This window comes from Aythya marila, assembly GCF_965140915.1.
Source record: "Aythya marila genome assembly, chromosome: 9".
NCBI classification, from domain to species: domain Eukaryota; kingdom Metazoa; phylum Chordata; class Aves; order Anseriformes; family Anatidae; genus Aythya; species Aythya marila.
Genome location: NC_139050.1, coordinates 9,480,764 through 9,507,164, shown reverse-complemented (window position 1 = coordinate 9,507,164; position 26,401 = coordinate 9,480,764). Strand labels below are relative to the sequence as shown.

Here is a 26,401-nt window from a genome sequence, read left to right as displayed (position 1 = left end):
AAACGTAGCCAAAGACTGTTAATCACCATTATCTGTTGCTTTCACATGTTTTATTACAGAGATGAGATTTATTGCCAGATTTGCAAACAACTATCTGAAAACAGCAACAAGAACAGCTATGCTCGAGGCTGGATACTTCTGTCACTTTGCCTTGGTTGCTTTCCTCCTTCAGAAACATTTTTGAAGGTACATTGTTCACTTCTCCTATAGCAGCTTAAATGCCTCAGCTGATCTCGTTTCTTTTGTATGGTAGTGTTTTAATACAAATAGTCATGTAAACTGTTTGGCTGCCATAGCAGTTGGCACTGTGATTTTTGCAGAAACAATCTCATCTCATATGCTTACCTCGTAATTTAAAAAAGTTATCACTGTATTCATGTTAAACTATTTTTCTTGACATGCCATACGAGTCAGATACTGTTGTTGATCCAGCCTTCATTTTAGATCTTTAATCTCCAAAGAATCTGGCAGATTTTACCCTCTCCACTCCTGCTTTTCCAGCATTTAAAACCTATCTTCAGTTACGATCCAAGTCGTTAAGTATACTCAGTAGTCCTGTGTAAAATCACCCCCTATATTTTACCAGTTCTTACCCTACATCTCCAAGCCCCATAAAATCCAATAGATTTGGATTTGGGCTCTTTCATCATTTTTAAAAATACATTAATTTCTAAATTTAGATTGATAAATCCACCTCACCACAGAAAAACAAACTGTGGCTTCAACTTGACATCGGCTTTCCTTCTAAGTATTAGAGGCATACAGAATCCATAGATATCCCTGAATCTCCAGCCTTTATTTGATACTCTTGCTCAAATGATTACTCATAAATGCTGCCAAGTGGTCACTATTTACAAAAAACAGACACAAGCCGTAGACCCACGCTTGCAATAAATACAAGTCAAGTATGTAAATACTTGCTTGGTGGTATAAATCCATGCTTATACCACATCATCCAAGGTCACTGAGCCCTACAACTCCAAAAGCTCAGTTCCTCCAATCCTTCTCTTCCATTAATCATGGACTTCAACCATTTATATTACCAGAGATCTAAATAAAACTAAGAGTAACCATAATCAGCAGCCCTAACATGCCATTAGCCCTCTTCATACAGAATGTCACAAGACCTCAGGCTCTTCAGTTGGAAACACTAACCCTTGTCTATAGCATAAGCATAGGAATAAACACTCTCAATTGCCTAGTATTTCTGGTACAGTTAAACATAATCAATAGACGTATACTGACACAAGCCTTTCTTTTCAGTCTAAAAGCTTGCAGAATGCAGGTAGCCTTCATCATTCTAATATATTCTATCAGCTAAAGAGGGTTTCTAGTGTTTTATGGCCATTAGTGTTTCCTAATTCTTTCTTATGCTCTGTGCATACAGTACCTGCTGAATTTCATCCACAAGGGGCCCTCAGGCTACGCACCATATTGTGCTGAACGTCTGAGACGTACCTATGTCAATGGAGCAAGGACTGAACCTCCAAGCTGGCTGGAACTTCAGGTAGCATCTCTTTTTGCTTAGTTATATTGAACTGTGTCATTTTATGCTGGACTGCGTTTACTAATCTGTGCAAACAGATCTTCCTAAGTCCAATAGTGGAAATGAATTGTGCAAGGGGTTTGAAGACCAACTGCCTTAGTCTGTGTAGCTTCTTAAGGTTTCTTATGGGTTTTCTAGCTGTTCCATTAACCTAAATCCACTGGAGAATGTAAGTTAGAGCTACACCACGTGATTTGCAGCGAGATACCTCCATCCACTCAGGAGCTACAGGCCAGAACCATCTACTGAGGGAAACTCTACATATTTTTGGAAAGAACTGAGTGGGGCTTGTGCTTTTAAAATGGAGGGCAGAAGTGCATATGATGCTGTTACATTGCCCACCCCCTTCCTTTAAATGTCAGCCTAAAAATTAGAAGTCACATAAGCCGTAAATGAAGATGCCTGTTTAAGTTCTTCCTAAACCTGAGTGACTCCGCTGCCTAACATGCATCTTCCTGGGCAAAATGCTTGCTGCAGGCTATCTGTCCACTGATGCAGATAAGGCTGCACCTAAAAGTCAATGTGCTAAAAAGGACTCAGGAAAAGTCTATCAATCCACGCTGATATGCAATGATCAGCTCCCCTGAGCTGTGAACTTGATTCCAGTGCTGTTCCAGAGAGGTTGTTTATATTTAAAACTCACTATGCATTGAAGAAACTGGGTGGGCTTTCAAGGTTTACTTAGATTGTTGACTAGGGTGTACAGAGTGTGGAGCTCTTAAATCTAAATGCCTTCTTCAGTTTCTATGGAAAAATAAGGTTTGCACATAATTTATTTCTCTCCTTTACATCTGACTTACAGGCAACAAAGCAGAAGAAACCAGTTATGTTTAATGTCACCCTGATGAATGGCCAAAGCATCACTGTCCCTGCAGACTCTGCTTCCATTGCCAAAGAGATCTGTCAGTTCATAGCAGATAAAACCAAACTGAAGGATGTGTTTGGTTTTTCACTCTACATTGCTGTGTTTGATAAGGTAAGGTGTAGAAAACTAGAACTGGAGCTGCCTTCTCTTTTCGTGGAGTTACAGCTGCACGGAATCCCTGTGACTTCTGAAAGTATGTCTGTCCCCATCCTAGTGCTTGAATCAAATCGGTTCTGGACACCAGCTGAATACCAGGGCAGTGCAGCACTATGGTCTCCCCCAGTTCTGGGATCCCACCAACAGCTGGCTGTGCATGCAGCACTGCTGGAATGGGGTCAAACTAGCAGGTCTCACATACTAGGGTGCCCTGTTTAAAGGCCTATTTCCTACCTGCGCTGCTGCACAAAACCTTCTTGTCTTGTGTTACATATGGTGCTGCTGATACAGTCCCTACCACGTGGCGCGTGCATTGAAAGCCACCAGCTTTGCAGCAGGGCTGCTACTGTTAGCTCACATGATGGCATTTTAGCCTCCATTTTGTTTTGTTTTTCCCTCTCTCTCTCTTTTAACATTAATACTGGGTAACAGATATACACAACAGGATGACGCTCAGAGTTAGGTACCAATTGCAAAAAAAAAAAATATTTCAGAGATGGCACGTTTGTTTAGATTACAGAAACACTTACATGCACATTTAAGGGAATATACAAGGGATAAGCAGAAGTACAAGGAGACAAACAGAAGATTGCAAACCTTGCAGAGCTGTCTCATCTCATCTTCTAACTTATATTTTCCAATACCATCCCTGCACTTAAAAATACACACTTGCCAAAGTGTAACTTGCACATCCATCTGCTTACCTTTTCAGAGATTTTCGTCATTTATTTTTTTTCTGTCAGGAGACCAAGGAGGTTTGGGCTTGTTGTCCTTTGTTCAGATGCAAGGCAGATATGCCAGTAAATGCAGTGTCCCTTTCTTCTAGGTCTGGTCACTGGGTGGGGGACGAGATCATGTCCTAGATGCCATCTCTCAATGTGAGCAGCTAGCAAAGGAGAAGGGCACGCATGAACGCAATGCACCTTGGAGGCTTTACTTTAGGAAGGAAATCTTCACCCCCTGGCACAACTCCAAGGAGGATCCCATCAGCACAGATCTCATTTACCATCAAGTCATTCGTGGCATCCGGTTTGGAGAATATCGTTGTGAGAAGGTGGGTCTCCTTGTTCATCCTCCTAAAGAGACAAAACTGAATGAACATTAGAAAGCGAGAGGATGAACGGAGTTTCTAATGGCTGTGAACAACTCTTTCCGTCTAATGGACAATTTTTGTCAAGGTGATTATGCCAGCTGTCACGCTGGCAGCTGTAATAGATTTTTTTTTTGTAGCTCAGTTCATGTGGCAACTGGAGGCATGTTCAGAGGAACAATTCGTGTCCCTTTGAAATATCTTTGTTAATAATCTCTTTGATGCTATGATTGTATGATGTTAATCTCTCCTTATGCTGTATGGCTGCCAAGAGTTATCCAGAAAAAGGTGGGGAAAAAAACAGTTCCTAAACTGCCTTCAAGGCTGAACAAAGCTAGCTGGACTTTGTGACATTTTTCTAGGCCTCTTTTAATGAATTAATTGTTTCAGGAGGAAGATTTGGTGGAGATTGGTGCAAAATATTGTTACATCCAGTTTGGAGATTCTATCCACAATGAACTTGTGCAGAAAGTGCTCCATGACTGCATCCCAGTAAAACAGCTGAAGTCCAAGCCCCTGGAAAAGTGGATGAGCCTTATAACCTACGCACACGCTAAGGTAAGAGGTTTGTCTGGCACTTCTGGGTAACTACTCTCAAGCACCAGCTTCTGCATCTTTCATCATTTCTATTCTATTCTATTGAGGGAAGAAGGAAAAACATCTGTCTATCCCAAATAGTTAGGACTGGGAGAGAGGAGAACCTTTCCACTCATTCTTACATATAGGGCTCAACAGGGAGCCAGAACAAAGTACAGTTAAATCTCTTTTTAAGGTTATTTCCCATCTGACATTTGAGTCAGAATGGGCACTGGATGGAGAATAATTTTGGTCTGCAAATAGGTTACCTGAGTAATTTTCATGGCACCCAGAACGTGTTATACTTTTAACCCATCAGTGGGGTTTTGAGGGAAACCTGAAATCCATGTGCCCATGGGCAGTCTTAGCTGCTTGTGGCTTGGTCCCCTGGAGACTGTTCCCTATTTGAATTTCACCAGGTACTCTTGACGTCAATGATAGCAAAGGGCTGCTGGGAACCTGTGGAATGAATTTGCTCTTTATTGTCTGCAGATCATGTAACTCAGAATTTACTGAGAAAAATTTGCCTTTTTCTATTGCAGGCCCCATACACACAGGATCGTCTTTCCCGTCAGACTGTGAAAGAACAGCTTGTAGATTTTGCTCGCTTTCAGTGGCCTTTGCTTTTTTCCAGATTCTTTGAAGTCACTAAGTTTTCAGGTAATGTCTTAAGCCTAGGAGTAGAGGACAAATATAAAATCAACAGAGAAGGACTTATATAGCATTGAGTAGTTTTCTCTGCATTTCCAGGTCCCAGTTTGCCCAAGAACCACTTCATACTTGCTGTAAATTGGAAAGGTATCTGCTTCTTGGATGAGTCAGAAAAGCAGATCCTTGATCTGACCTTCCCAGAGATAACTGGCATCCACACCAATCGGTGAGTGCCCCAGAAATACTAGATCTGAAGAAGGCAGCCCTGCCCACATTCAGAAAGGGGTCTCCATGTAGGAGGGAGGTGTACTTTCTCTGCCATCCCCCTAAGTGATTTGATCTGAGCCTGGAATGGTGGTTTAGCCTAAGTCTGGGGAAAAAAAAGGACACGTTCTAGTAGCCTGTAAAGGAAATACTGAAATGGCCAAGTCTTCCTGATCAGTGGAAGGACCCTGCTCAACTGGAAAGATGTAAGGAAGCACAGATGTGTAAGACAAGAATGACCCAAATAGCAGAGTTAAGCCATCAACAGCTGTACATGTGGGGAGTTCCTATAATTCTCAAGTGTGATGGAGCCGAACAGAATAGCTGAGAGAAAAAAGGTGTAATCATTGGCTCACTCAGGGCACACATCCTTGCATCAAATCATTTAGAGCTTAGGGTCTTACATACAAAAAGAATACCTTTGCGAGGATGAAAACATATGTAATTAGTTGCCCAGTTATTCCAAAAGAAAGGTGTTCTGCTATCTAGACTGAAGCATTTTTGTACATAATATGCTGGAATCCAAAGAACCTGAAGCATGTCAGTTCTTCAGACCTACCAAGTCACGAGAAGACAAATTAGGATCTACCAATGCTCACTCTAAGGCAGTTGTCTACTACAAGGAGGTGTAGGTTCCTTGGCTGTGATTGCAGATGGCTCTGTAAGTTTTTCAGACACTCTGGTAACGAACTATTCAATAATACATAGGGCAGTGAAATCATTTGGACAGAGTTGCACTCTCATCACACTTCGTGCCGAGGAGTTTGTTCTGACATCTGTAAACAGCATTGTCATTGCTGAACTGGTGGTCATGTTTCTGGAAGGACTAAAGAAGAGATCACGATTCGCTGTGGCAATGAATGAGAAAAAACCCCAAGGTAAGCTTTAGAACTTTTCAACAGAGCAGGGAAGAAACCTTGAGAGAACCCACAGCACTTCTTTGGAAGAGCTCAGAGAAGTGGGAGAACTTGGGCAAGACTTGTTCTGCTCCAGGATGAACGCACAGTGATCAGCACAGTTATGCCAAGTGTAAGGCAATGTGATTCAAGACCTTCACTTACAGATTAGTCTACTTTCGTGTATATTTTGTTTAGATAGGTGGCCAACAACTCAGCCTGCTTATAGTAGGAAGCTGGAGTTGGGTTCCCTGGAAATACTTTCCAGAAAACTTTCACAGGTGGTAAACTGGAATTTCTTTCCATGCTCTACTGCCAGCTCTAGACAGAAATTCTGTATCCATTTGATTCAGATGGAGTTCTACTTTTGCCTTCACTGGAACCAAAATCAGTCTGGCAGAGAAAATTTAAGTGATTTCTATGAAGTGTTATTGGACGATTAGCTGTATTTACACAAATCACTTTCTGTTGCTAATTGAATTCAGACCTTCAAAATACAATTCCCTTGTCTTTCATGTTGAAATGCCTTTACATTTCTTGGACTGTCAAGCCTGAACAGTACTCCCTTATTCTGTTTTTTCAGAAGATCCTGCCATCCTGTCCTTCAAGAAGGGAGACTTGCTAATCTTGACCGAGGATAAAAGACGAGATGCAAGCTCTGGTTGGATTTATGCCCAGAATGAAAGGACAGGCAAAACAGGGAATGTATTTTTGGAAGAGATCTACATTGTTCCTTCTCTCACAAAACCCTCTAGTCAAGTGCTGGTAAGAAAGCTGTACAGTCTTTCAAGAGACTGGAAGATAAGTGTTAAATAGGATTAAATTTATAAATGGAAATTAATCATTCCTCTGAATTCAGACAAGTTCTGTATCTTCCAGTGAAACAAAGCATTTTATTCTGTCATCTCTGAAAACAAAACTAAACCTAGCCCAAACTCTAAGGAGAAGACTGCATTTACATAAAAGCAATGACCTTCAAAATAATAGTCCATTCACTATTAGAGGGTTCAGTACATGGAACTTGTAGCAATTAATAGGTGTGCAGTTGAATTTTCTTGCAGAAAAGCTTTTCTGCAAAGTATAGCAGGGTGCTTTAAAAGAACATGATCTCCCAGGGATTCAACACAAGGTTTCCCATTGATCACTGTTTGTTAACAATTTTTTCTTCAGTTTTGGAGACTCAGCATATTGGCTACTGTGCTAACAAGTTATAAACTGAAGAAGTGGGCAAAAAGCCCCACACCAATGTTAAGTAGGTGCAATTTTAATATGCATTATGCTCTCGATAATTCCTCACATTATGATGGTTACTTTTGCTGGGACTCTGGAAGTCACTTCGCTGAGTCTCCTCCTCCCAAGTCTTTCCTGAGCCTCTGTAGATCACACACAGAATCACAGAATGGCCGAGGCTGGAAGGGACCTCTGAAGATCATCTAGTCCAACCCCCATTTTATCAAATGTTCTTGAAATACAATCAAACAACCTGCTGAGGAGACAGAAGATCTCCTGCAACATACAGTACCCGAGCTTAGTATATACCATCTGCACATATATGCTGAATAACACTTGACAAGCTGTGCAGAGACCTGTCCATATGACATCTGTACATGTGTCCTTTCAGAGTTTGCTGATGATGTCTCCAGACCAGAGAAGGACAGCTTTACAGAACTCCTACACGGATGAGCCTGATGAAGAGGATCTCAAAGTGAAGCCTTACACCCTGGAGGAATTCTCCTATGAACACTTCAGGTGAAGCTCCCTGTGCAGTGTAGGCCCTAGGAAAGTTCTAGGCTTAAGGATCACTGAAGAACAATTAGGATGTAATCAGTTCCTGACTGGGTTTCTTCTCTTTGTTCCCTGTAATGAAGTGTAACTTAGGACATGCAGAGATTTAGTCATACGGCCTACTTCTATCTTTGTCTGCAGAAATACAAAGGGACAGGTAGAAGAATCCCAGCTGGAACTTTTTATTTTCTTTCCAGCAGGCCCTGTGCTTACTTCTCATCCATTCTTCAGCACATACTAGCTAGAACTTACCATTTACACAACATCTGAGGGAGAAAAACTAGACTTCTAAAAAAACTTCTTTTTGCACCTTCCTTTCTGGATCTTAAAGAAGCTACATTTTCCTGCTTTTTGCTGACCTGCATAATCAAAGCAAATATGAAATCACTGTCTTGGGAAAGAATATGCATAGAGATCTCTCTTTTTGATCATCATCTATGTTCATAGCAATACTGATCCAGTAATTTTGTTTTGCCTGCACTTGTCTTCATTCAGGACTCCTGAGAAGGAATCCATTAGCAAAGCTGTTCTCCAGAAATCTCGTGGACGCAATCAGCTGTGGGCACACTCTAAAGAGCCCTTAAAGCAGCCCTTGCTGAAGAAAGCATGCACAGACCCTGATCTTCGGGACCTGGCTTGTCAGGCCTTCATTGATATCCTTTCACTTTTCTTTTTGGGATCCAAGAACTCTTGGTGGGAAGAAGAGCTGCTTCCACTAAACTCACCTCCACTGAGATAATACCACATCCACATTACCTGTGGTTCACTTACGTTAATCAGAGGAGGGATGGTGTGTTTGAATTAAGTCAGTTCTACATGACTTAACATTTTTCCCTTGTCTACAGAGTTCCTATTCCTCCCAATACTCCACAACTGATGACAACCTACTTAACTGAGAATGGGGCTATAGGGGTGAGTGGGATTTACTACATACACCCAGAACAAGCAGTAACTGCTGCTCAAGGAAAGGGGATGATCACAGAATATATTCCAGACCTTCCTCTCAGTATTTCCCACTCATACCTCAGCAGAGTAGCTTAACATGTTAGGATTCAGGTAAGACTTCCCATTTATCTTTCAAAAATGACCTGCTTTTGTCCTTAACAGAGTATTTACCCATCATGAAATTCATGGGGGACTACCCATCAAAACAGGTGCACTCTTCTGTGGAAGTCACTGACCAGATATTCGTGGCAGCTATTCAGGAAGAGGTCCTGCGGGATGAAATTTACTGTCAGATCATGAAGCAGCTAACTGAGAACAGAAACAGGTACTCACCAAAGTTCAAACAGCCTGCTTCTATAGGCCCCAGGGTTCTTAAGTGCAGGTGGTGATCAGGAAACTCTGCTACACCTGTGGTAGGGTGGGGACAGACAGAAGGGTGTGCAAATGGGCTGCCACCCTCTGTGGGGCTCACCTTTTCAGAGCACTCAGAACCACTGACTGGCACTGCTAGGCCATGGAGTGGGACCATTATTCATCTCCCTTCAGCTGCTCCCATCAGTATTCATTGTTCATCTCTGTGCACTATGGCCAGAAAGGTGTTACTGAAGCCTTTTTTTGTCCTAATGCAGCCTGTGGAGAAAACATGGTATTGCGGAGGGTTCTTGGATGCTTTCAATGACTGTTCTGCCAGCCCTCCATTTGTTTTAAGCTTCCCAATGACAATATTTCCCTTTTACAAGCATGTAGTTCACACTAAGTTTTTTTTTTTACCACCAGTGAATCCTTCTGAATAGTTACATTAATTAGCTTACACAACTGGCTTTCAGAACACCTAGTTACACAAGAGCCCCTACACACAGGTAAGTCTCGGAAACAGGTTGGTGTTTTGCTTCCCAACCTATAAAATACTAATTTGACCTACTTTCAGAGAAGTTGAATTGCAAAAAGAAGCTTAAGATATTAATAATTCTAATTATTAACAAAATGGTTTGTCAACTTCTGGCTGCATTGTGACACTGCAAAAGTTGGAGAAGGAGCCTCTATTTGTGTCTTTTTTCTTACTGTACAAATTAGTATAGTGGGACTGTACTCACATTATATATATATTATATAGTGGAACTCTTACCATGAGTGTAACTATTAGATGGTAAATCTCCTTGCATGCAGTAAATCTTACAGGATATTTAATGCACAGTCTGTAACCATGGTGCCAGTGCCATTCCTGCTATACTCTACCAATTTAGTCCTGTGGGTCATTCAGTGTTTTGAGAAGTGGAGAAAATGCTTGAAAAGTGGCTATTTCCATATATTTTCTTTAGAACAGCCACAGCAACAAATCTTATGCTTCCCAGGCTCCTGCCCTGTGGACCATGTCCTGCTTTCAAACAGACACAAACACCACTGATCTATAGAGTATAAATGGGATTAAAATAGTGTTTCTTCACCTGCAAAACTGGAAAAGTAAATGGGAATAAAGAAGCCAGGACCTCTTTATTCTGCAGAGTCCTGATGCCAATTTAGAGACAGACCTACTGGCTTTCCCAAGCAACACCACTTAGAATTTTGGAGCAATCCCTGGGACACAGATGAAGTGTGTTCTGCTCCTGGCTTTGAAAGCAGAATCACTGACCACCTACAGAGTCTTACTGATTAGGGTGAGATGCCAGAAGAACTTTGGCTGGCAAATTTCACAGACCCAAAGGCTGGAGGAACTGTCATTTTTAAGAGCTGTAACTACCTCACTACACGATGTCATCTGCTTGCTCATTTTTCAGAAGAGGAACATATGTAAGGGAAAGTAAATTGCAAGCAAAGTGCTTGTGTTCTGAAAAAAGCTGCCCAGCAGAGAGGGCAGGTGAATAAAAACACTTGATAAAACATAATCCAAACAACTGTGAGCTTGAACAGTAAATTGACAGTGGTTTTCGCAGGGAATAGCACCAAGGTCACGGCTGCCAAGATGACTGTTAAACTGGAGCTTGTATTTATTCATGAGATTTGCAACTACTGCAATACTTATCAGCCAGGATTTAGCATTACCTTCACATACGGGCTGTGGCTGTTGCACAGAGAATGGCTGTCAGCTCCTGTGCGGAGCCTCTGTTGATTTGCAGCTCTCTGCTGAATGCCACCATGTGCCATGATGGGAGTGTGTTTCTCTTCCCTAAAGCTGGTGTGTGGTCAAAGGAAGAATTACGTGCAGCTCCAGCAGAACCATTTGCTTTGTGTTCACAGGTACAGCGTGACCAAGGGCTGGCAGCTTCTTTGGCTCTGCACCGGCCTGTTCCCACCCAGCAAGTCACTGCTAAAACACGCCCAGAAGTTCATGGAGACGCGTAAGAAAGAGCCACTGGCCATGGAGTGCAGTCGGAGGATTCAGACAGTGATGAGGTACACAGTCCTAGATATAGCCAATCCCAAATGTTCAAACATCATGAATCGGGTGCCAGAAAATCACATGGACCAAAACAGCAATACTCATACTTTCCTTTCTCTCTGTACATCTTTTTCTTTGAAATAGTCACTGCTTTTAATTGCCCTAGGGACTTTGAACCACTAAGAGAGGTCCATGTCACAATTTCACTCCTTTCTTTCAGTGTTAGCAACATTTCAAAAAAGTTGAGCATTACACATAATCACTCAATTCCCATAGCTGGGCTATCCATGGGCAGATCCCTGCTGGGAAAAGATCGGTACAGTCAGTTTCTTTTCTTTGAAGAAACACAAATAAACCAAGCCCTGAGACTTCCATGGTTGTTCACACCAGGGCACTTCTCAGAGTGCTAAGCATTATCCTTGTCCTGGTGAGGGCTGGAGCAGCAGAGCGTCCAGCCCGTGGTGCTTCCCAAGCTCTGCAGCTCTGCATGATGGGTGCAATTCGGTGCAATGCAAGGGCCATCACTTCTATGTTGCTGGGAGTGGAAGCCACTTCACATGGCCATACGGCAGTGCAACTCCTTAGACAATGATGAGCTACAAGAATTAAAAGAAAAGTCTAGTAACGCAAACTGAAAGGAATTTGCTAACACAGTGGCTGCCCCCCTTGCAGTGGATGAGTTTTGGCACTGCTGGGGAAATGTCGCTGCACAATGAATGTGCCTTTGAGATGCATGAAAAAAATGCATGGCGAGGAATGCTATTCATTATTCTTTCCATGGAGAAGACTGAAAATTTCCCGCCTCCCCATATCATATGCTATTCATGCTCTAAGCCCTGGTGAGCTGTATAGAGCTTCTTTAGAGTGGTGAACCAGGGAGAGGAAAGCATAATGGACTATTTTGGAGGAGAGATCTTTTTGCTAAACTGCCCCAAATCTGGAGTCTGGGGGAGGGGAAGAGAAACAAAGACAAAATGTTGTTTTCTGAGAGCATTTGCTTTCCTGCACCCACACTTATTTTTTCTCCTTATGAGTAACCTGCTTTTAAGAGGAGAGCAGACAGCTCAAAGGACTGACCTCCAATTACACAGAGTGAAAGCCAACTGAGCACTTAGGTACACCTTTTCCTCCACAAACACAAAGCTTTACTGCTTCATCCCCAGACTCCTGGCCAGGGAAACAGAGCATTCTGATGGGTGTTAAGCAGGTATTTCTTTGGCAATGAATTCCTAGCTGAGTTTGCAAGGGAAGATGGTCCTATGCCTCCAGCCCAGCCGCTGCACATCCTTGGTCTCCTGTGGCCTCCCGTTGCAGCATGGCCAGGAATAGATGACAGAGTCCACGCTCCATACAGAGCCTGTGCAGTACCAGAACACATACTGTTCAACTTGGGTTTACAGTCAGGTTTTCCTTCTCCAACTGCTACTTTATTTATTGGGGAAAAAAAGTGTTTCCAAAACTACACAACAAAAGCTGGATGTCAGACTAAGCTCTCTTCATAAGAGCTCGACTCCATGTGAGAGAAGAGCTTGGTGCAGAAAGCTACAGTATGTAACATCTCCCAACAGCCTGCCCTATGCCACTGGGGACAGGAAAAGACCAGCCCTGGAAGGTAACGTGCTAGGCTTGTCCTCACTTTAACCATGCCAAGGCTTTTGCATGACTGCTACTCTAGGCCCAGTTCCTCTGGTTAAAGGACAGCTCTGTTCTGAGATACAATTTCAATGATCTGGGACTGTGCAGCTTCACATCTCACAAGTCAGTGATTACACGCCGGTTCTTATATAAGACATAATGCTTAGAGCAGCTGTCCAAGCTTTTCCAGTACTTGTATCCTGAGCTGTAATATTCATTTTGTATCTGTATGCAAATTTTTTTAGCTGATGCAAGAGTTAAAATAAAATGGCCACTATCTTCACACTTCAGAAAAAGTAAGGAAAACAGCTGCTGAATACACAGAAGGATTGCTGGTACTGGGTAGGAAGGTGCCTTATTCGTACAGCCTCCTTGCAGAGTACAACAGCCTTGTAATATACATGCTAATAAGCTCCTCAGTTTTTGCTCCTAATACAATGAATTTGCAGTGGGGCAAAGGTCCATTAGAGCCCTCCCCATGTCACAGAGCTCAGCATTTTAAATGGAATCTGTTGTTTGGGAGGAACACTGTTTGACTCCTAAAACAACCAGCACTGATCTCTCTCATGTTGGTGGTGGTGTTTTCCAGGAATGGCTCCAGGAAGTGGGCACCTCATCCTGTGGAGGTTGAGGCCATCTTACAGAACCACACCAAGATCTCACACAAGATTTGCTTCCCCAATGAAACAGAAGAGGTGAGAACTTACTTGTTTTCCTGGCCTTGACCATTTTCCCAGCCATGATGTATTTAATCAGGAACAGGTTTCAAGATATTCAGTCTTCTTACTTGTTCCTCTCCTCTGTGTAACTGAAGTCTTGTTATCTCACAGACATTTGATGTGGGAACAAATACCAAAATCCGGACTCTGTGTCAGAACATCGCTTCCAAATTACAGCTGAGCTCCTGGGAAGGCTTCAGCCTCTTTGTCAAGATTGCAGACAAGGTAACTTTTCTCAGCTATGGCAGGGTAGCCAGGCTCCCTCTTCCTCTCTTACTTCTCCCTCAGGCCACCTAAGCAACCATATATGAAATGAAGCAACAGAGCCAGTCATTACTGCTTGTAATGACTGTCTTGCTGAAGGAATACAACCTAGTCTAGAAATTCTAGCACTTGACACTTGAGTCTCCTGAAGAAGCTGGATGGAGATGCAGAGTTTCTATCAGTCTACTGGTACACACGTGGTACTAAAGGCAGAGGACATAGCTTTTCTTGCAGCTGCTAGGATGGTAGCAAACTGCATGTTGCATGCTGCTGGATTCAACCTTTCTGTACTCAGGCTTTGCCCAAGAGATGCACTGTATATCTGCAGTACTCACTAGTCTTAGGGAAAACAGTGGCTGACCAGCACCAGTCATTGCTCACTAGTTTCTCAAAACTTGCTTTCCCTAAAGTTTGGGTAGGCTGATTTGCTGAGGTCTCTTCTCTCTGGAACTGCTTGAAGACTGTGATCATGGCAAAAGCAATACTGAGTCCAAGCACAGGGAGTTTCTGATATGCTGTGTTCCCGAGAAGAAGAACCCAGTATCTGCCAATATTTTATTATGAGATCGCTAGGATGAGGTAGGCATCTTCAGCTTGACTTCAGTAAGGAGGTTGGAAGGAAAAAAGCAACAGAAAATGGAATAAACCTTCCCATATGAAACAGAAATCATGTAAGCCCTCCTTCTCCTGTTTCTCCACTTGTTTCCCCTTGCCTCTGTCTTTCCTGCTGTAATTGTGCTGTCTTGCTGTAGAAAGGGAAAGAAAATACCTGAGTATGTGGGCGCAGATAGTATTTTATAAAATCTACTAATCCTTTTCTGCCCTTCGTTGCTTGGCGTCTTCCAGGTGATCAGTCAGAATGAAGCAGACTATTTCTTTGACTCGCTAAGGCAGGTGACAGACTGGAACAGGAGGAATAAACCAGTGAAAGATGGTAAGGGGAGTGCCAGCATGACAAGAACCTGTGTGAAATGATGTGTTGAACTGGAAAAGCAGCAAATTTACCCAGTAGGATTTATCCCATCTTGCCAAATGTGTGACAAGTTTGTCTTACTACCATTTTTGTTTGTACATACACAGTTCCTGCCTGCACCAGCATTAAGACCCAGTGACCTCATGCAGCCAGCCACTGGCTGTCAGAAACACCAGAATATCTTGTCTGAGGATCTCTGCATAAATTTTAAATTGGTACAAATTATTCCTTGACTTATTGCATCCAAAACACACATCTGGATGTACGCAAGTTAGATAGATTGATCCTGCTTATGATTCAAGGCTCATACATTGCCAGATCAGGGATCAGCCAATACATGTAAATAGGTTCTTTACAGTGTCATTCCCATTCCTTGGGTCATTAGAAAACTGCTGTCTGCATTACTACCTGGTGATAACCAGACCACAAGTTGTATTGCTAGAGGAATGTGTTTTTAGCATGAAAAAATATAACAGTAATGACAGCAATTCTTTCCACTTCACCCACAGGCATAACTTACGTTTTGAAATCCGCAGCAAACTCAAGCTCCCCTCAAATTTCATACTTGTTGACCCTGACCTTTGCTTATTTCAGGACAGTGAGGTTCAACTTCCAGAAGCACTCGGTATCTAAGACTTTCTAGCTTCCCTCCTCTCCCCACACCTGATGCAGCTGTTAGGATCTCTGAAAAACACAGCATAAAGATGTCAGTGCACTAAATCACAGTTCATTTCTGTAAACACATCCACTGGGGAATGTACCAGCATCACTGTAACAGAATTCACGTGTGCTGAACATCAGCAAATAGCTGTCACGAGCAGCAAGGAATACACGCTCATATTTTTGGGATCCTCAATTATTCATCCACCTCTGAAGAGTCTAATGCTGCACCTCAGATGCATGATGGGTGTCCAGGAACTCACAACTAGTCACAATTCCTTGGCCATCTAAAATGTCCTTTTCTGTGCTGTTTTTTGTTGTTGTTTGTAACTTTGTTGTTATTAAAAGCAGAACTGTATTTCCGAAGAAGCTCACAACTGGAGTTCCACTCACTGTGGAACTCTACAGTGATACAGAGGACAATGACAAGATGTTGTTTCCCTAGGGGCTGCTATGTCTGTGGCTTATGAAGTGTACTTCATGAGAAAGCTGTGGTTGAACGTAACTCCTGGGAAAGACCTGAAAGCTGATTCAATTTTTCATTACCACCAGGTAACCAGCTCCCTAAAGTGTAAATGTATCAGCAATAAGCCAAGAAATACTCCTGAAAAAGTAAGCCTGACGGAGTATTACCCTCTCACTCACTGGGGAGCACAGTTCAGACTCCGAAGCAGATTTATGTTCTAGTGTTCATACCTTAGCTGTACAGTTATGTGAAGAGCACAGCTCCTTAATCTAATTGTTCCTTGGACATGCCCATTTTCCTCCATGACTGTATGGAGAAACTCCAGAAGGAGCCAAAAGTTCTTGGAATGCGCGTGGTGAGACCCACACCCTGACCTCACAGTTTTATTATGCATAAGTCAGTGTTTGCTTCAGCCCTTTCTATCTGGATTCAGAGCGTGTCTCTTCCAGGAGTTGCCAAAGTACCTCAGAGGCTACCACAAGTGTTCCAAGGATGAAGCTGTCCAGCTGGCAGGGTTGATTTATAAAGTGCGCTTTAACAATGACCGCACACAGTTGGCAGTCATCCCCAAAATCCTGAAGGAGCTGGTGCCAGAAAATCTGCTCCGAGCAATCTCAACAGATGAGTGGAAGAAGGTAAGAAATAGCACTTCTTAAGGCTTTTGTTATTCTTACTACTTTGATAGAGCTTTATGAGAGAAGAAATACATCAATCCACACTACTTTTTTGATTTGAATCTTTGAAAGCACTGTAGAGTGATGCTGTTTTGCCACTTATGATCCAGATGTAGTCATCATTTCTACCAAACCTCTGAAAGATATCTGCATGCCTGGGACTGCTTTGAGATGTGCATTTTTCTTGGAGATATTAATCTCTTTTCTATGTCCAGAAGAAGAGTTAGATATTGAAAGTCAGTGATGGGCCTGGTGATTTGAGGATCTTGTAAAGAAACAGAAAATTAAGACATGCTAAATATTTAAAAGGTTGGCTAGCAAATCAGTGACCTTGCACTCTGTACATGCTACTCACAGCAAAAGGCTCTTTGCTTCACCAAAAGACAAGAAAGCTTCAGCACATACTTCATAAACAGAGGGAGGGACCCCCTAAATGTTTCAGTATAAAATGAGATTTATGTCTGCTGGGAACACTAGTATCGCCCCTCTGCCCTGGAATCTGTTCCCTTGAGCTCTTGGACTTCCTTCACACAACTCATTAGTAAGAAACACTGGGGAGGTTCTGGTTCTACTTTGCCCCATGGCATGGTAGGCGACTGATTTTCATGGTCTTCTGTTGCTGTGGGCACAAGACTGACCTTGCAGATGGTCTGATGCCTTCTCTAGTGCTAATGCTAGACAGTGGAAATCTGCCTGTCTCCAGCTGACTAGGCTGTGTGTCCTTTCTTCTAAACAGAGCATTATTGCAGCATATAGCAAACATGAAGAAAAAACTGTGGACGAGGCCAAGATTGCCTTCTTGAAAATAATATACCGGTGGCCAACATTTGGATCAGCCTTCTTCGAGGTGAAGGTAGGTTTAAAGGCCTGTATGAACAGCTTTGGTAGTACACCAGCACTAGGAGATATGGACTGACCATAGTAAAGTACTATGTACTTTACATAGTAAAGTACTTCTGTGTGAGAATTCATTATAAAAGTGGGTTCCCATCATTCCCTGAGGAAAGCATGGTTCCTTGAAAGTGGGGAGATCAGTTCTTTATCTCTTCGGAACAATGCTTGTTACTTACTGGCTGTATTGTTCTGGTTCTGGAAGGGGCAGAACTGCCAAACGTAGGGGTACACTGCAAAGAAATCATGCTGCCATATGCACTGTTGAGGAAGGACCAATTGTAAGACACAGTGGTAGTACAACTACCATTATATCCAGTTGTAATACCCAATATCATGACTGCGTAGCAAATGGGGGTGGGGGGAAGAATTATGTAGATACTGTCTTGTCATTGTTCTCCACAACAAAATGCTGCCCAATCTCCTATTTCTGGGGTCTGACTCTCTGTGTACCTTTAGGGATCATTCCCCCTTTTTTACCTTTAATTTCTCCTCATTACGCTCCTACCAGACTAGTCTGCAACCAACCATTAGGTCCATTATTTCCTAGGCTGATAGTAGGCTTGATTCTGCTTTTACAGCAGTGAGTTACTTATCTCAAGTTATAATTATACACCCAAAAAAATCATCCTTAGCAATAGTTACATAATACTGAAGAACTTCAAGTTTCAGTGTTTATTTGGTAAAGAGAACAAGCAGTGCTGGGCGCCGTTACGTGTGTCACCACACCTAATACAGATAATTTTTTCACATTTTCTGTTTATTTTCTATTCTGTTGCTCATTTATAGCAAACCTCCGAGCCAAATTTCCCAGATATTGTGCTGATTGCAATCAACAAGCAAGGAGTCTCATTGATACATCAGAAGACAAAGGTAACAGTTGTTTCTCAAGAACCTAAACAAGGGTTTCACTGACACTCCTAATTTAGAGACAGCAACAGGACCTTCTCCTCAGTGTTAAAGAGGACAGAGTCCAGTCCCTCTACTCATTTTCTGCGACAAACTGAAGAAGATGTTATAGCCTCAGACCACTTCTTTGTAGTTTCTGCACTGAAAAGGTTACAGTGTAGAGTGTCTCTGAAAAAAGAGATGGTAATAATGATGGACCTACACAAAATGGTAGCATCAGGTTGATGGATACTATACTAGGGAGACTGCTTCAGTAGAATGCTCTGCAGGAAACACAAGCTATCTAAAAGATCATGTCAAATGATGGTGTTTGCCAGCCCTCTAACCTAGCCAAACTGGTCTTACCAAGTTCCCAGGCAAAAACATTTAGAAGTATCACTATTTGCTTTTCATAAGAGAATACATATCCAGTGAGTTTTAGGCTATTGTAAATATGATGGCAGCAGGCTATGGAAATAAAAATAAATAAATAAATAAATAAACACATAATAAGAGGAAGTCTCTTAGAGTGATTAAGATTTAAGATGCATCTGCTTGGTGAGAATACCATATATCACTAGTGTGGATGCAAGACCTACCTTGATCCACTGCACAGAATGCTTTTGCTCTACAGGTTTTTGTATATAACAGCCTATATTCATTTGAGAAACATTGTACAATTCAGTTAAATCGGTTTGTTTCTCCTTACAGGAAATTTTAACAGTTTATCCCTTTAACAAAATCTCCAATTGGAGCAGTGGGAGCACATACTTTCACATGACAATAGGGAACCTGGTACGAGGAAACCGAATCTTATGTGAGACATCTCTGGTAAGAAGCGTTTTGTTAAATTACAGACAAGAGCCTCCTTTTTTTTTTCCTTTAAATCCAGACCTGTTACAGAACGATGATGCCAAAACAGATCATTAAAACCAGTGCAGATACAAGAAACATTTACTGTTCATGTCAGTATAACTGCAGTTTAGAACCAGTTCAGTGCTATGCAATGCTATCTGATACAAAAAGCAAGCCACAGAAATGAGGAAAAATAGCCATTTCCCAAGTTTTTCCCATACATCAAAATCTCTCTGTTTGGGAAAAAGAAACGACTGCACTTATCCACAAAACTATGTAAGAGGATTTTCATCTTGTGTGGTTTAATCTGCTATACAATGACATCTTGTAAGATTTTCCTCTTTTAAATGAATGGTACCAACTCTTTAAGAACTGTTTTCAGACTGTTCAGACTCAGACAAACATAATTGTATTGATATTTAAAGGTAAAAGGTAAAATTGTGAAGAAAACCTTAAAACACTTAAGCTCTAACTTCTCTTACGGAAAACCTTGGATTCCAAAGTAAAAGATATCAAGCTATAGTGTCAAATCTTGGTTTGAATGACAAGGATATAACCTTGACAGTAGAGCTGTGCTTTTCTATATCCATGAAAGGAAGACTGGACGGAGGAATAGATAAATAATTATAAAACCAGCAATAGCTGTTGGTATAGACATCATCTATGCAGTAAAGTATCTAAGAAGGTCAAACAGAGAGGAAATGACAGTTATTTTTGCTTATGGGGCTATTTGAGAGACTTAAGACTTCTTTCTTTTCTGACAGGGTTACAAAATGGATGACTTGTTAACATCTTATGTACATGTGCTAATGAATGCTGTAAACAAGCAAAAGAGCCTCCCAGCCTGAAAGCAGAAACGGAATTCACGACCTACATCAGTGCCAAACTACCTGTAATTTCATCTACTAGAAGAAAAATTATTTTAAAAATATTAATCTTGCTGATCAGTTTTCTGATCACACACTGAATTTGAACTGTGCTGCTGAAATATTACAAGAAAAGCTCCAAGGAGCATGTGCTTTCAAATATCTTCAGCGCTTCTCTTTCTTAGGTGTAGTGTTAGAATTCCATTCAGTCTTTGGATTCAGAGAACATTTAGCTCTATTTTAATCTAATACTCCAGATCTCCTCCATTTTCAAAGACAGAGACACATTAACAGATTTTTTTTCTTTATGGAGAGAAGAGCCCCCTTAGTTTCCTACACTCTTACCAAATGCATAATTTGCAAATAAAGAATTAGAATTTCCTTCCTACTGGAAATTCTAAAAGTGGATAAATGTCCTTTAGTATAAGGATAATAGGACACCCTGAAAGGCAAGATAATGTTTTTAATCCTTTTACCACTAGATTATGTACTGAAGTTACAGTAGACTATGACAACCATTTACTGTCACGATATAAACGTCACTCCTGTGTGATGCTAAATTAGTGGGCTGTCCACTAGTTTATCACTTCCTTGGTTAAAGTAAGTAGTTTTCTTTCTCCAACAATTCATAAAACACTCAGAAACTAACAATTGCTTTCTACTCTTCAATTTCTATTAAGCATAAACTCTGAAATGGATCTGGATTTTGGGCCCATTACTTCTACTCAGTTGCTCCTATTTCAAGTTATAGATATGCTTAGTCAGTGCAAATTAGAACTGAAGAACTCAGTCTAACAGACATCTGTTGAAAGAGGCATATTTCTACTATATAGCAATGTTCTCAGCTTGGAGTTATGCAGACACTCATTCACAAGACAAGAATAGTAGAAAAGATCAAGCGAAATTAAAGCTGTTTCCTGCTTCAGGCACTGAGTGGTAATTTGACTCAGTGCTTGTTCACAGACCTTAGTAAAAACACAGCATTGGACCGTCAGGAACCAGAGCACATAAAGCATATGTACCGCAGTGACAGTAAGCCTGTCGCTATATAGATGCTCACCCCACCAGAGAACAAGCACCCATTCCTCAGTGACAAGCCCTCCTTTGCGTATGGTGAAACATGGACATGTCTTAAAGCATTTACACCAAGTTCCTTGAGACATGATCTGGCAGCACTGGAAAAGCAGCTCTGCTAGATCTCTCACTAATTTGCCAATGTATGCACAATGGTTCCCTTGTTTCCTCAGATGTGTGTGTGTACAATTCAAACGCTAAAGGGAGTTTTGTACATGCATGGCAGGGAAGAGCCCCATCCTCTTTGTGCATATAAATGAGTGCCACACTTGTCAGATAGTTGATCATTTTGCAAACAATTAGGTATTCCTGCTGTAATGTCCATTGCTGGCAATGGACACTTTTAAGACTAATGACTTTTGAGTTGTTTTGTCATCTTATGTCTGATCTGACTGTAAGTGAGAAGCATTCAATACTTCACCTGTACAAAAAAGAAATTTTGCATCCAAAATGTATTGTTTCTGGTTTTTAAATAAACTCTGAAGAAAATCAACCACAATGTCTTTTTCAACATGTAAAGTGAGTATTCACTCCAGATCGATGCAATTTAAACTGTCCACTACAGTCTGTAAATGATCATAGCACCTCATCTACTTTTCATATATGCAATACAAATTGTATGGCATAACCTCTAAGAGAATGATATCCCTTTTCTGCACATCTTCATCAATTATCACATCACCATTGAAGCAACACATCCAAAATGTAAATTCAACACAACATTGAATCAGATCTGGGCAATCCTCAGAGCTCCTCACGATGTGTAATGCTCCATTGGTCAGCACTGCAATTGTAAATGTACTATATGCAAATTGGTTTACTTTTCTGTGTGTGTGTGTGTGCAAAGATTTAAAATGTATTACAATTAACTTTATTACAAGAACACAAACAGGTATAGTATTACAGTATTTCAATCCACAGTCACATGTTAGGTTAGACAGTATAAGCAATGTGTGATAAAACAAGAGCTCCACACTGTGCAGAATCTACACTTATCATCAAGGCCTGAACCATGATTAATAGCTGCTAATTCCTTTACTCAGTCTGTGGCATCCTTAGCACTTAATGGTGCTTTACAGACTAGTGCAACTGCATTTATTACATTTGTCTGCAACCTATTCCTTCACCATCTAACCACTGATTTATAAGCGTCAGTCACATCATCTAATACAAAACACACAACATCTAGAAGTTCTCTGTACAGAAGGCTGAACATCTGCCTACATTGTACAGACTGTTGTGAGAATAAAGGCTGGGATGCAAACCCTAGATAGCAAATTAGTTTGCCATAAAGAAAGATAGCAAGTGATTAACATACCCTTTTAATACAAATAAGCTTCACATGCTGTGATTTTTAAAAGCATAACCATTTTCAAGTGTAGTCAGTGAATATTAGTCATTGTAATTCAGTATAAATATGAATGTAAACTATAAATGTATATAATGAGACAACAGCTTTTAGTCAGTATACACTTCTGAGCCAAATTCAGCCTTGATATAAATCTATGCTCTCCAGTGGTATGACACCTAGGATGAATTTGGTCAGAATGTCTATTTACAGCAATGAAAAAAGCATGCAGCTTATTTCTGACCAAGACCTTGCCTTTATTTAAAAAAAGTAATGTCAGCCTGTCAACACACTAGGCAGAATTTTAAAGTCTGCATTACCTTCTACTTATTTTCTAAAAAAACTAGACTCAAAAAGGTAGAGGGAAGATGCACTTCTTTGAAGTATTTATAATTATTTCTCCTACTCCCTCAATTCCACTGTCTCACAAAAGGTACAGCAACGTTAATTATTCCATCTCTGCACATGGCAGGATAAGACAGGTAATTGTGAAAAAATAATAATTTAAGAGATGCTATCAGATCGTCACAATATGCTACTTACAGAGATCAATGGCTATGATGATTTTTCCCTCCACTAATTTTGAGAAATGCTCTGAAGGGCAAAATCCGAATTGTAAAGAACTGAACAGCTTATGAAAGAAAATAATATCAATCAACTATCCTTTGAATGCTGAAGCATATTTGGTCTACTGAATTTCTAACATGAGACAAAGTGAGAGCACACACTAATTCTCTACTCGCAGTAGTAATTCCATTTGCCTCTACATGCATGCATTTTCCATTGCTGAACTTGAGTGGCCACTAAAAGAGTATTTCCTACTGCCAGCTAGTTAAACAGCCATTCTGCATGTACCAGTAAGCACACAGCTTTGTATTCCTCCACCATTTTCCCAGGAAGCTGAAGACACACAGCTGCTCAGATTTGGCATTAGGTGTGGCCTGTGACTAAGGTTACAGGAACAGACCTCCACGCTTTATGCTGAGAAGAATCTGCATAACATAGTGAATTGCACCTACATCAGAAGTTTTGCACTTTACTGTGTCAACCAAATACCAAAGAATAGGCTTACAAGACCAGTCTTTTCAGTGGCCACATACTACTGCACTAAAAGACATGCTGTTCTTTGTGCCCTTAACTAAAAGACCATTTAAAGGCTAGTGAGAGAACAGGGACAAGTCACATGTTCTCCTAAAGCAGTGACAAAAGCAGCTACTATTAGTGTAATCTGCAGTGCACATTGGTCAGAAGACAACGCAGGAGTTCTACCATCAGATTAAAGCCTATCCCCTCATCAGTGTTACAATGGATGCAGTATACCCCAGTTAAGAGCTTATGGTAAATTAAGACAACAAAAAAGCAAAGCAGCTGAAGGAAATTGAATTAGGAAAGCCAGTATCTAAGAGATGGTGGGATTCTTACCTGCATAGAGTTAAGCAGGATTTCTCACCACTGCTATGACATATCGCTGGTGCAGTTTCATGGGTAGTGGCTACAGCCTGCATGTTAACAGCTATCAGTGCTTTAGCTATCACCTGGTGTAGATTCTGAGCAGAGTATGATGGCACTGAAGGCTATTCTAAGGCAGATAGTCTCCAAATATTCATGGAAAGGGATTCTCAGGTTGCTCATCTAAGTTCAGCAAAGGAAACCACAGGACATAACACCAAAGGTCTCAGTAGCCCACAGGTGGACTCAGAACAGCTCTGCTGATGGCTCACCCTTAAAGAAGTACTGAGAATGTTCAAGACCAGTACATTTCTCAGCACCTTAGGTTGTACTAGCAGAGGCAGTAGGACCACTGAAATTGCACCAGTGATAGGGAAAACTATGGAGCAGAAAGAAACTAGGAAGGAAAACAGTACTCTTAAGAGGTACAGATAGAGGTCTGAGGTCCTCTCTTTAAGTATGCTCAGATCTTAAGAAGAAAGTTGATGGGTAACTCTTAGTTGATTGAAAAAATTTAAGAAAAATATTTATTTTTTTCTCCATAAAATTGCATTTGCTATCAACTCTAAATATTAGAAATTCCGTCATGTAACTCTGCTTTCTGGATAGTGACCTAAGAGTATATTTTTGCCTTTCAAATAAAGTGAGAAGGACTGGATTTGAAACTGAAGCACTTAAATTAATGCCATATTATAAACTGGATTTCACCATGCAAAAGAACAACTACAGCTTTAGCCACACTGCCTCAAAAAACGTCAGCTGTGTCAGTGGACAGGACATGCTTTGTGTTGACCACTGGAAGCTCTGGTACCCATGATGTAGTAGAGAACAGACTGAGAAAAATGTAGTGTCAGTTTCTTAAAAAAAAATAATTGTCCTTTTCCATAGCCACCTCCTCCTAATGGAGAGCCCACTATTTTGAAGAGGCTGACTTGGCCTTGGTAACTGCAATCCTGTTACTGTTGAACAGGGAAGCAGCAAAGAAAACTTCTTCAGCTGCCTTATCATTGGTCCTGAGTCAGACAAGTAGGCAACATAGATGCCATCAAGTACAATAACTATTGGCTTCTGGGCTTAGTCAGTAAACCTGCAAACCAGAAGGATGGTACAGCATCCATATATGCTCAGGAGGAATCTGGACAATGCCTACTGCATCTTGCATGTAACAAGGAGTGACAGCTTTCAGAGTATTTGCCTGGATATTAAAAAAAAAAAAGTCTTCACCCAGGGTAAGAAGAGAAATACTTATATTTTAACCCCCCCAAAAAAAAAAGAGCAAACCACATATTTCTTCCACCCCAACTCTCACCCAGTATTTCCAAATTCTTTAGACTATAGAGGACTGGAAAGAGAAGTACAGTTCAGTTGAGGAAGGAAAGATTGTGTACAGCTCAACAAAGGCAAAAAAAAAAGTTATTAGCAAATTAATAACCAGCCTGTAAACTGCTCTTTGTGCCAGTGTTAATAGAAAATTGCTTGAGAAAAGGGATAGTAAAGATGCAAGCCACGTTACCAGAAGCAGGGGAAGGTACTACTGATCTTTGGTTTCACTTGTTCTTAGTTCTTTCACTTGTTCTTAGTTCACTTGTTCTCTCTGAAGTCAATAGCTGCTGTGAGCAGCATCTAATGACTGTAAGAGTACAGTCACTAGGCTGACAGACCTGTTTAAGCAGAGTTTAAATCCAGAGCTTTGGGGTGTGCCTTCTTGGATGCCAGCTCCGACAACTTCTTCAGGCGTTTCTTCAGCTCCAGTGGGAATTTCTCATAGCATTTCTTGCATACAGGCTTCATGTCAAACTCCACAAACTTATTCCTTTAACAGAAAGAACAGAGGGCTATTAAAGCACTATTTTCAAACTATATCCCTGACTAAATTAAGTCTGCATGCATCTACATAAATGCAGCTGCTTGCTTTCTACTGCATTTGTAAAACACCTCACCTCCTTGTCTGGTCATGCAAGTATAAAGATCAGATTTTAATCATGGAATGAGGGCCTTTAGTATTGCTAGCTTAATAAGGAGCAAGATTTTGCTATGCATTTGTACTTAACAGCCTAGAATAACAATGTTATCTTGGAATGGAAATGGAAATGGAAAGGTCCCCTTTGTGATGAATTAGAGCTCCTTCATGTGCAAGACCGGTAGGGCCAATCCAGCATAGCTGGTTAAGGGGTTTGAACATTAGAAAATAAAATGCAGGATCACTTTGTTTTCTATTCCTCTTCTACATATTTGGGGTAACTATTCTGAAAGACAATGTTATGTTAATCTAAGCAATTGCAAGTACTGTCAGTGACAGGAGCATACAGACTAAGGAACCATGGAAGCTACAGGTATTTCAGGACAGGCGGTTACTTAAAGTTTAAAGCCTTCCTTCTGTAGAGCTGTTCAATCTTCTCACAGAACAGCTTCTTCCTTCATGAAGAGATGGAAAATGAAGTAGAGAATACACTGAGTCCCAGTTCTGAAATCCAAGGGATTGAAAATA

General features: G+C 41.1%; 2 protein-coding genes and 2 long non-coding RNA genes across 7 annotated transcripts in view; 1 reads left to right on the top strand and 3 right to left on the bottom strand.

Annotated features, from left to right (window-relative positions):
• The window catches only part of LOC309881393, a 37,085-nt gene extending 33,453 nt beyond the window's left edge, over window positions 1-3,632 (bottom strand). For both annotated transcript variants that reach the window (XR_014318122.1, XR_014318123.1), the window contains exons 1-2: window positions 3,574-3,632; window positions 3,272-3,453 (exon numbers count right to left, since the gene is read on the bottom strand). This is a non-coding gene — a long non-coding RNA (uncharacterized lncRNA). The remainder of the gene's footprint in view (window positions 1-3,271; window positions 3,454-3,573) is intronic.
• Window positions 1-23,923, top strand: part of MYO7B (myosin VIIB) — a 52,583-nt gene extending 28,660 nt beyond the window's left edge. The window contains exons 27-48 of one of the 2 annotated variants that reach the window (XM_082767277.1): window positions 60-186; window positions 1,388-1,507; window positions 2,349-2,522; window positions 3,394-3,621; window positions 4,048-4,215; window positions 4,776-4,893; window positions 4,984-5,110; window positions 5,857-6,026; window positions 6,628-6,809; window positions 7,666-7,793; window positions 8,325-8,482; window positions 8,946-9,099; window positions 11,010-11,165; window positions 13,376-13,481; window positions 13,617-13,730; window positions 14,616-14,703; window positions 15,848-15,954; window positions 16,318-16,503; window positions 17,279-17,395; window positions 18,223-18,306; window positions 19,033-19,152; window positions 19,941-23,923. In XM_082767277.1, the coding sequence (XP_082623403.1) occupies window positions 60-186; window positions 1,388-1,507; window positions 2,349-2,522; window positions 3,394-3,621; window positions 4,048-4,215; window positions 4,776-4,893; window positions 4,984-5,110; window positions 5,857-6,026; window positions 6,628-6,809; window positions 7,666-7,793; window positions 8,325-8,482; window positions 8,946-9,099; window positions 11,010-11,165; window positions 13,376-13,481; window positions 13,617-13,730; window positions 14,616-14,703; window positions 15,848-15,954; window positions 16,318-16,503; window positions 17,279-17,395; window positions 18,223-18,306; window positions 19,033-19,152; window positions 19,941-20,024 (3,016 nt within the window). In that variant the 3' untranslated portion in view covers window positions 20,025-23,923. Of the gene's footprint in view, window positions 1-59; window positions 187-1,387; window positions 1,508-2,348; window positions 2,523-3,393; window positions 3,622-4,047; window positions 4,216-4,775; window positions 4,894-4,983; window positions 5,111-5,856; window positions 6,027-6,627; window positions 6,810-7,665; window positions 7,794-8,324; window positions 8,483-8,945; window positions 9,100-11,009; window positions 11,166-13,375; window positions 13,482-13,616; window positions 13,731-14,615; window positions 14,704-15,847; window positions 15,955-16,317; window positions 16,504-17,278; window positions 17,396-18,222; window positions 18,307-19,032 lie in introns of both variants that reach the window. The other variant, XM_082767276.1, reaches the window with a different exon arrangement.
• On the bottom strand, window positions 13,569-15,340 carry LOC309881394. Its single transcript, XR_014318124.1, has 3 exons — window positions 15,263-15,340; window positions 14,539-14,671; window positions 13,569-13,798 (listed from the first exon to the last, which is right to left on the bottom strand). It is a non-coding gene; the product is annotated as an uncharacterized lncRNA (long non-coding RNA).
• A 1,329-nt stretch (window positions 23,924-25,252) lies between the features above and the next one.
• Window positions 25,253-26,401, bottom strand: part of LIMS2 (LIM zinc finger domain containing 2) — a 28,455-nt gene continuing 27,306 nt past the window's right edge. For both annotated transcript variants that reach the window (XM_082767279.1, XM_082767278.1), the window contains exon 10: window positions 25,253-25,726. In XM_082767279.1, the coding sequence (XP_082623405.1) occupies window positions 25,579-25,726 (148 nt within the window). In that variant the 3' untranslated portion in view covers window positions 25,253-25,578. The remainder of the gene's footprint in view (window positions 25,727-26,401) is intronic.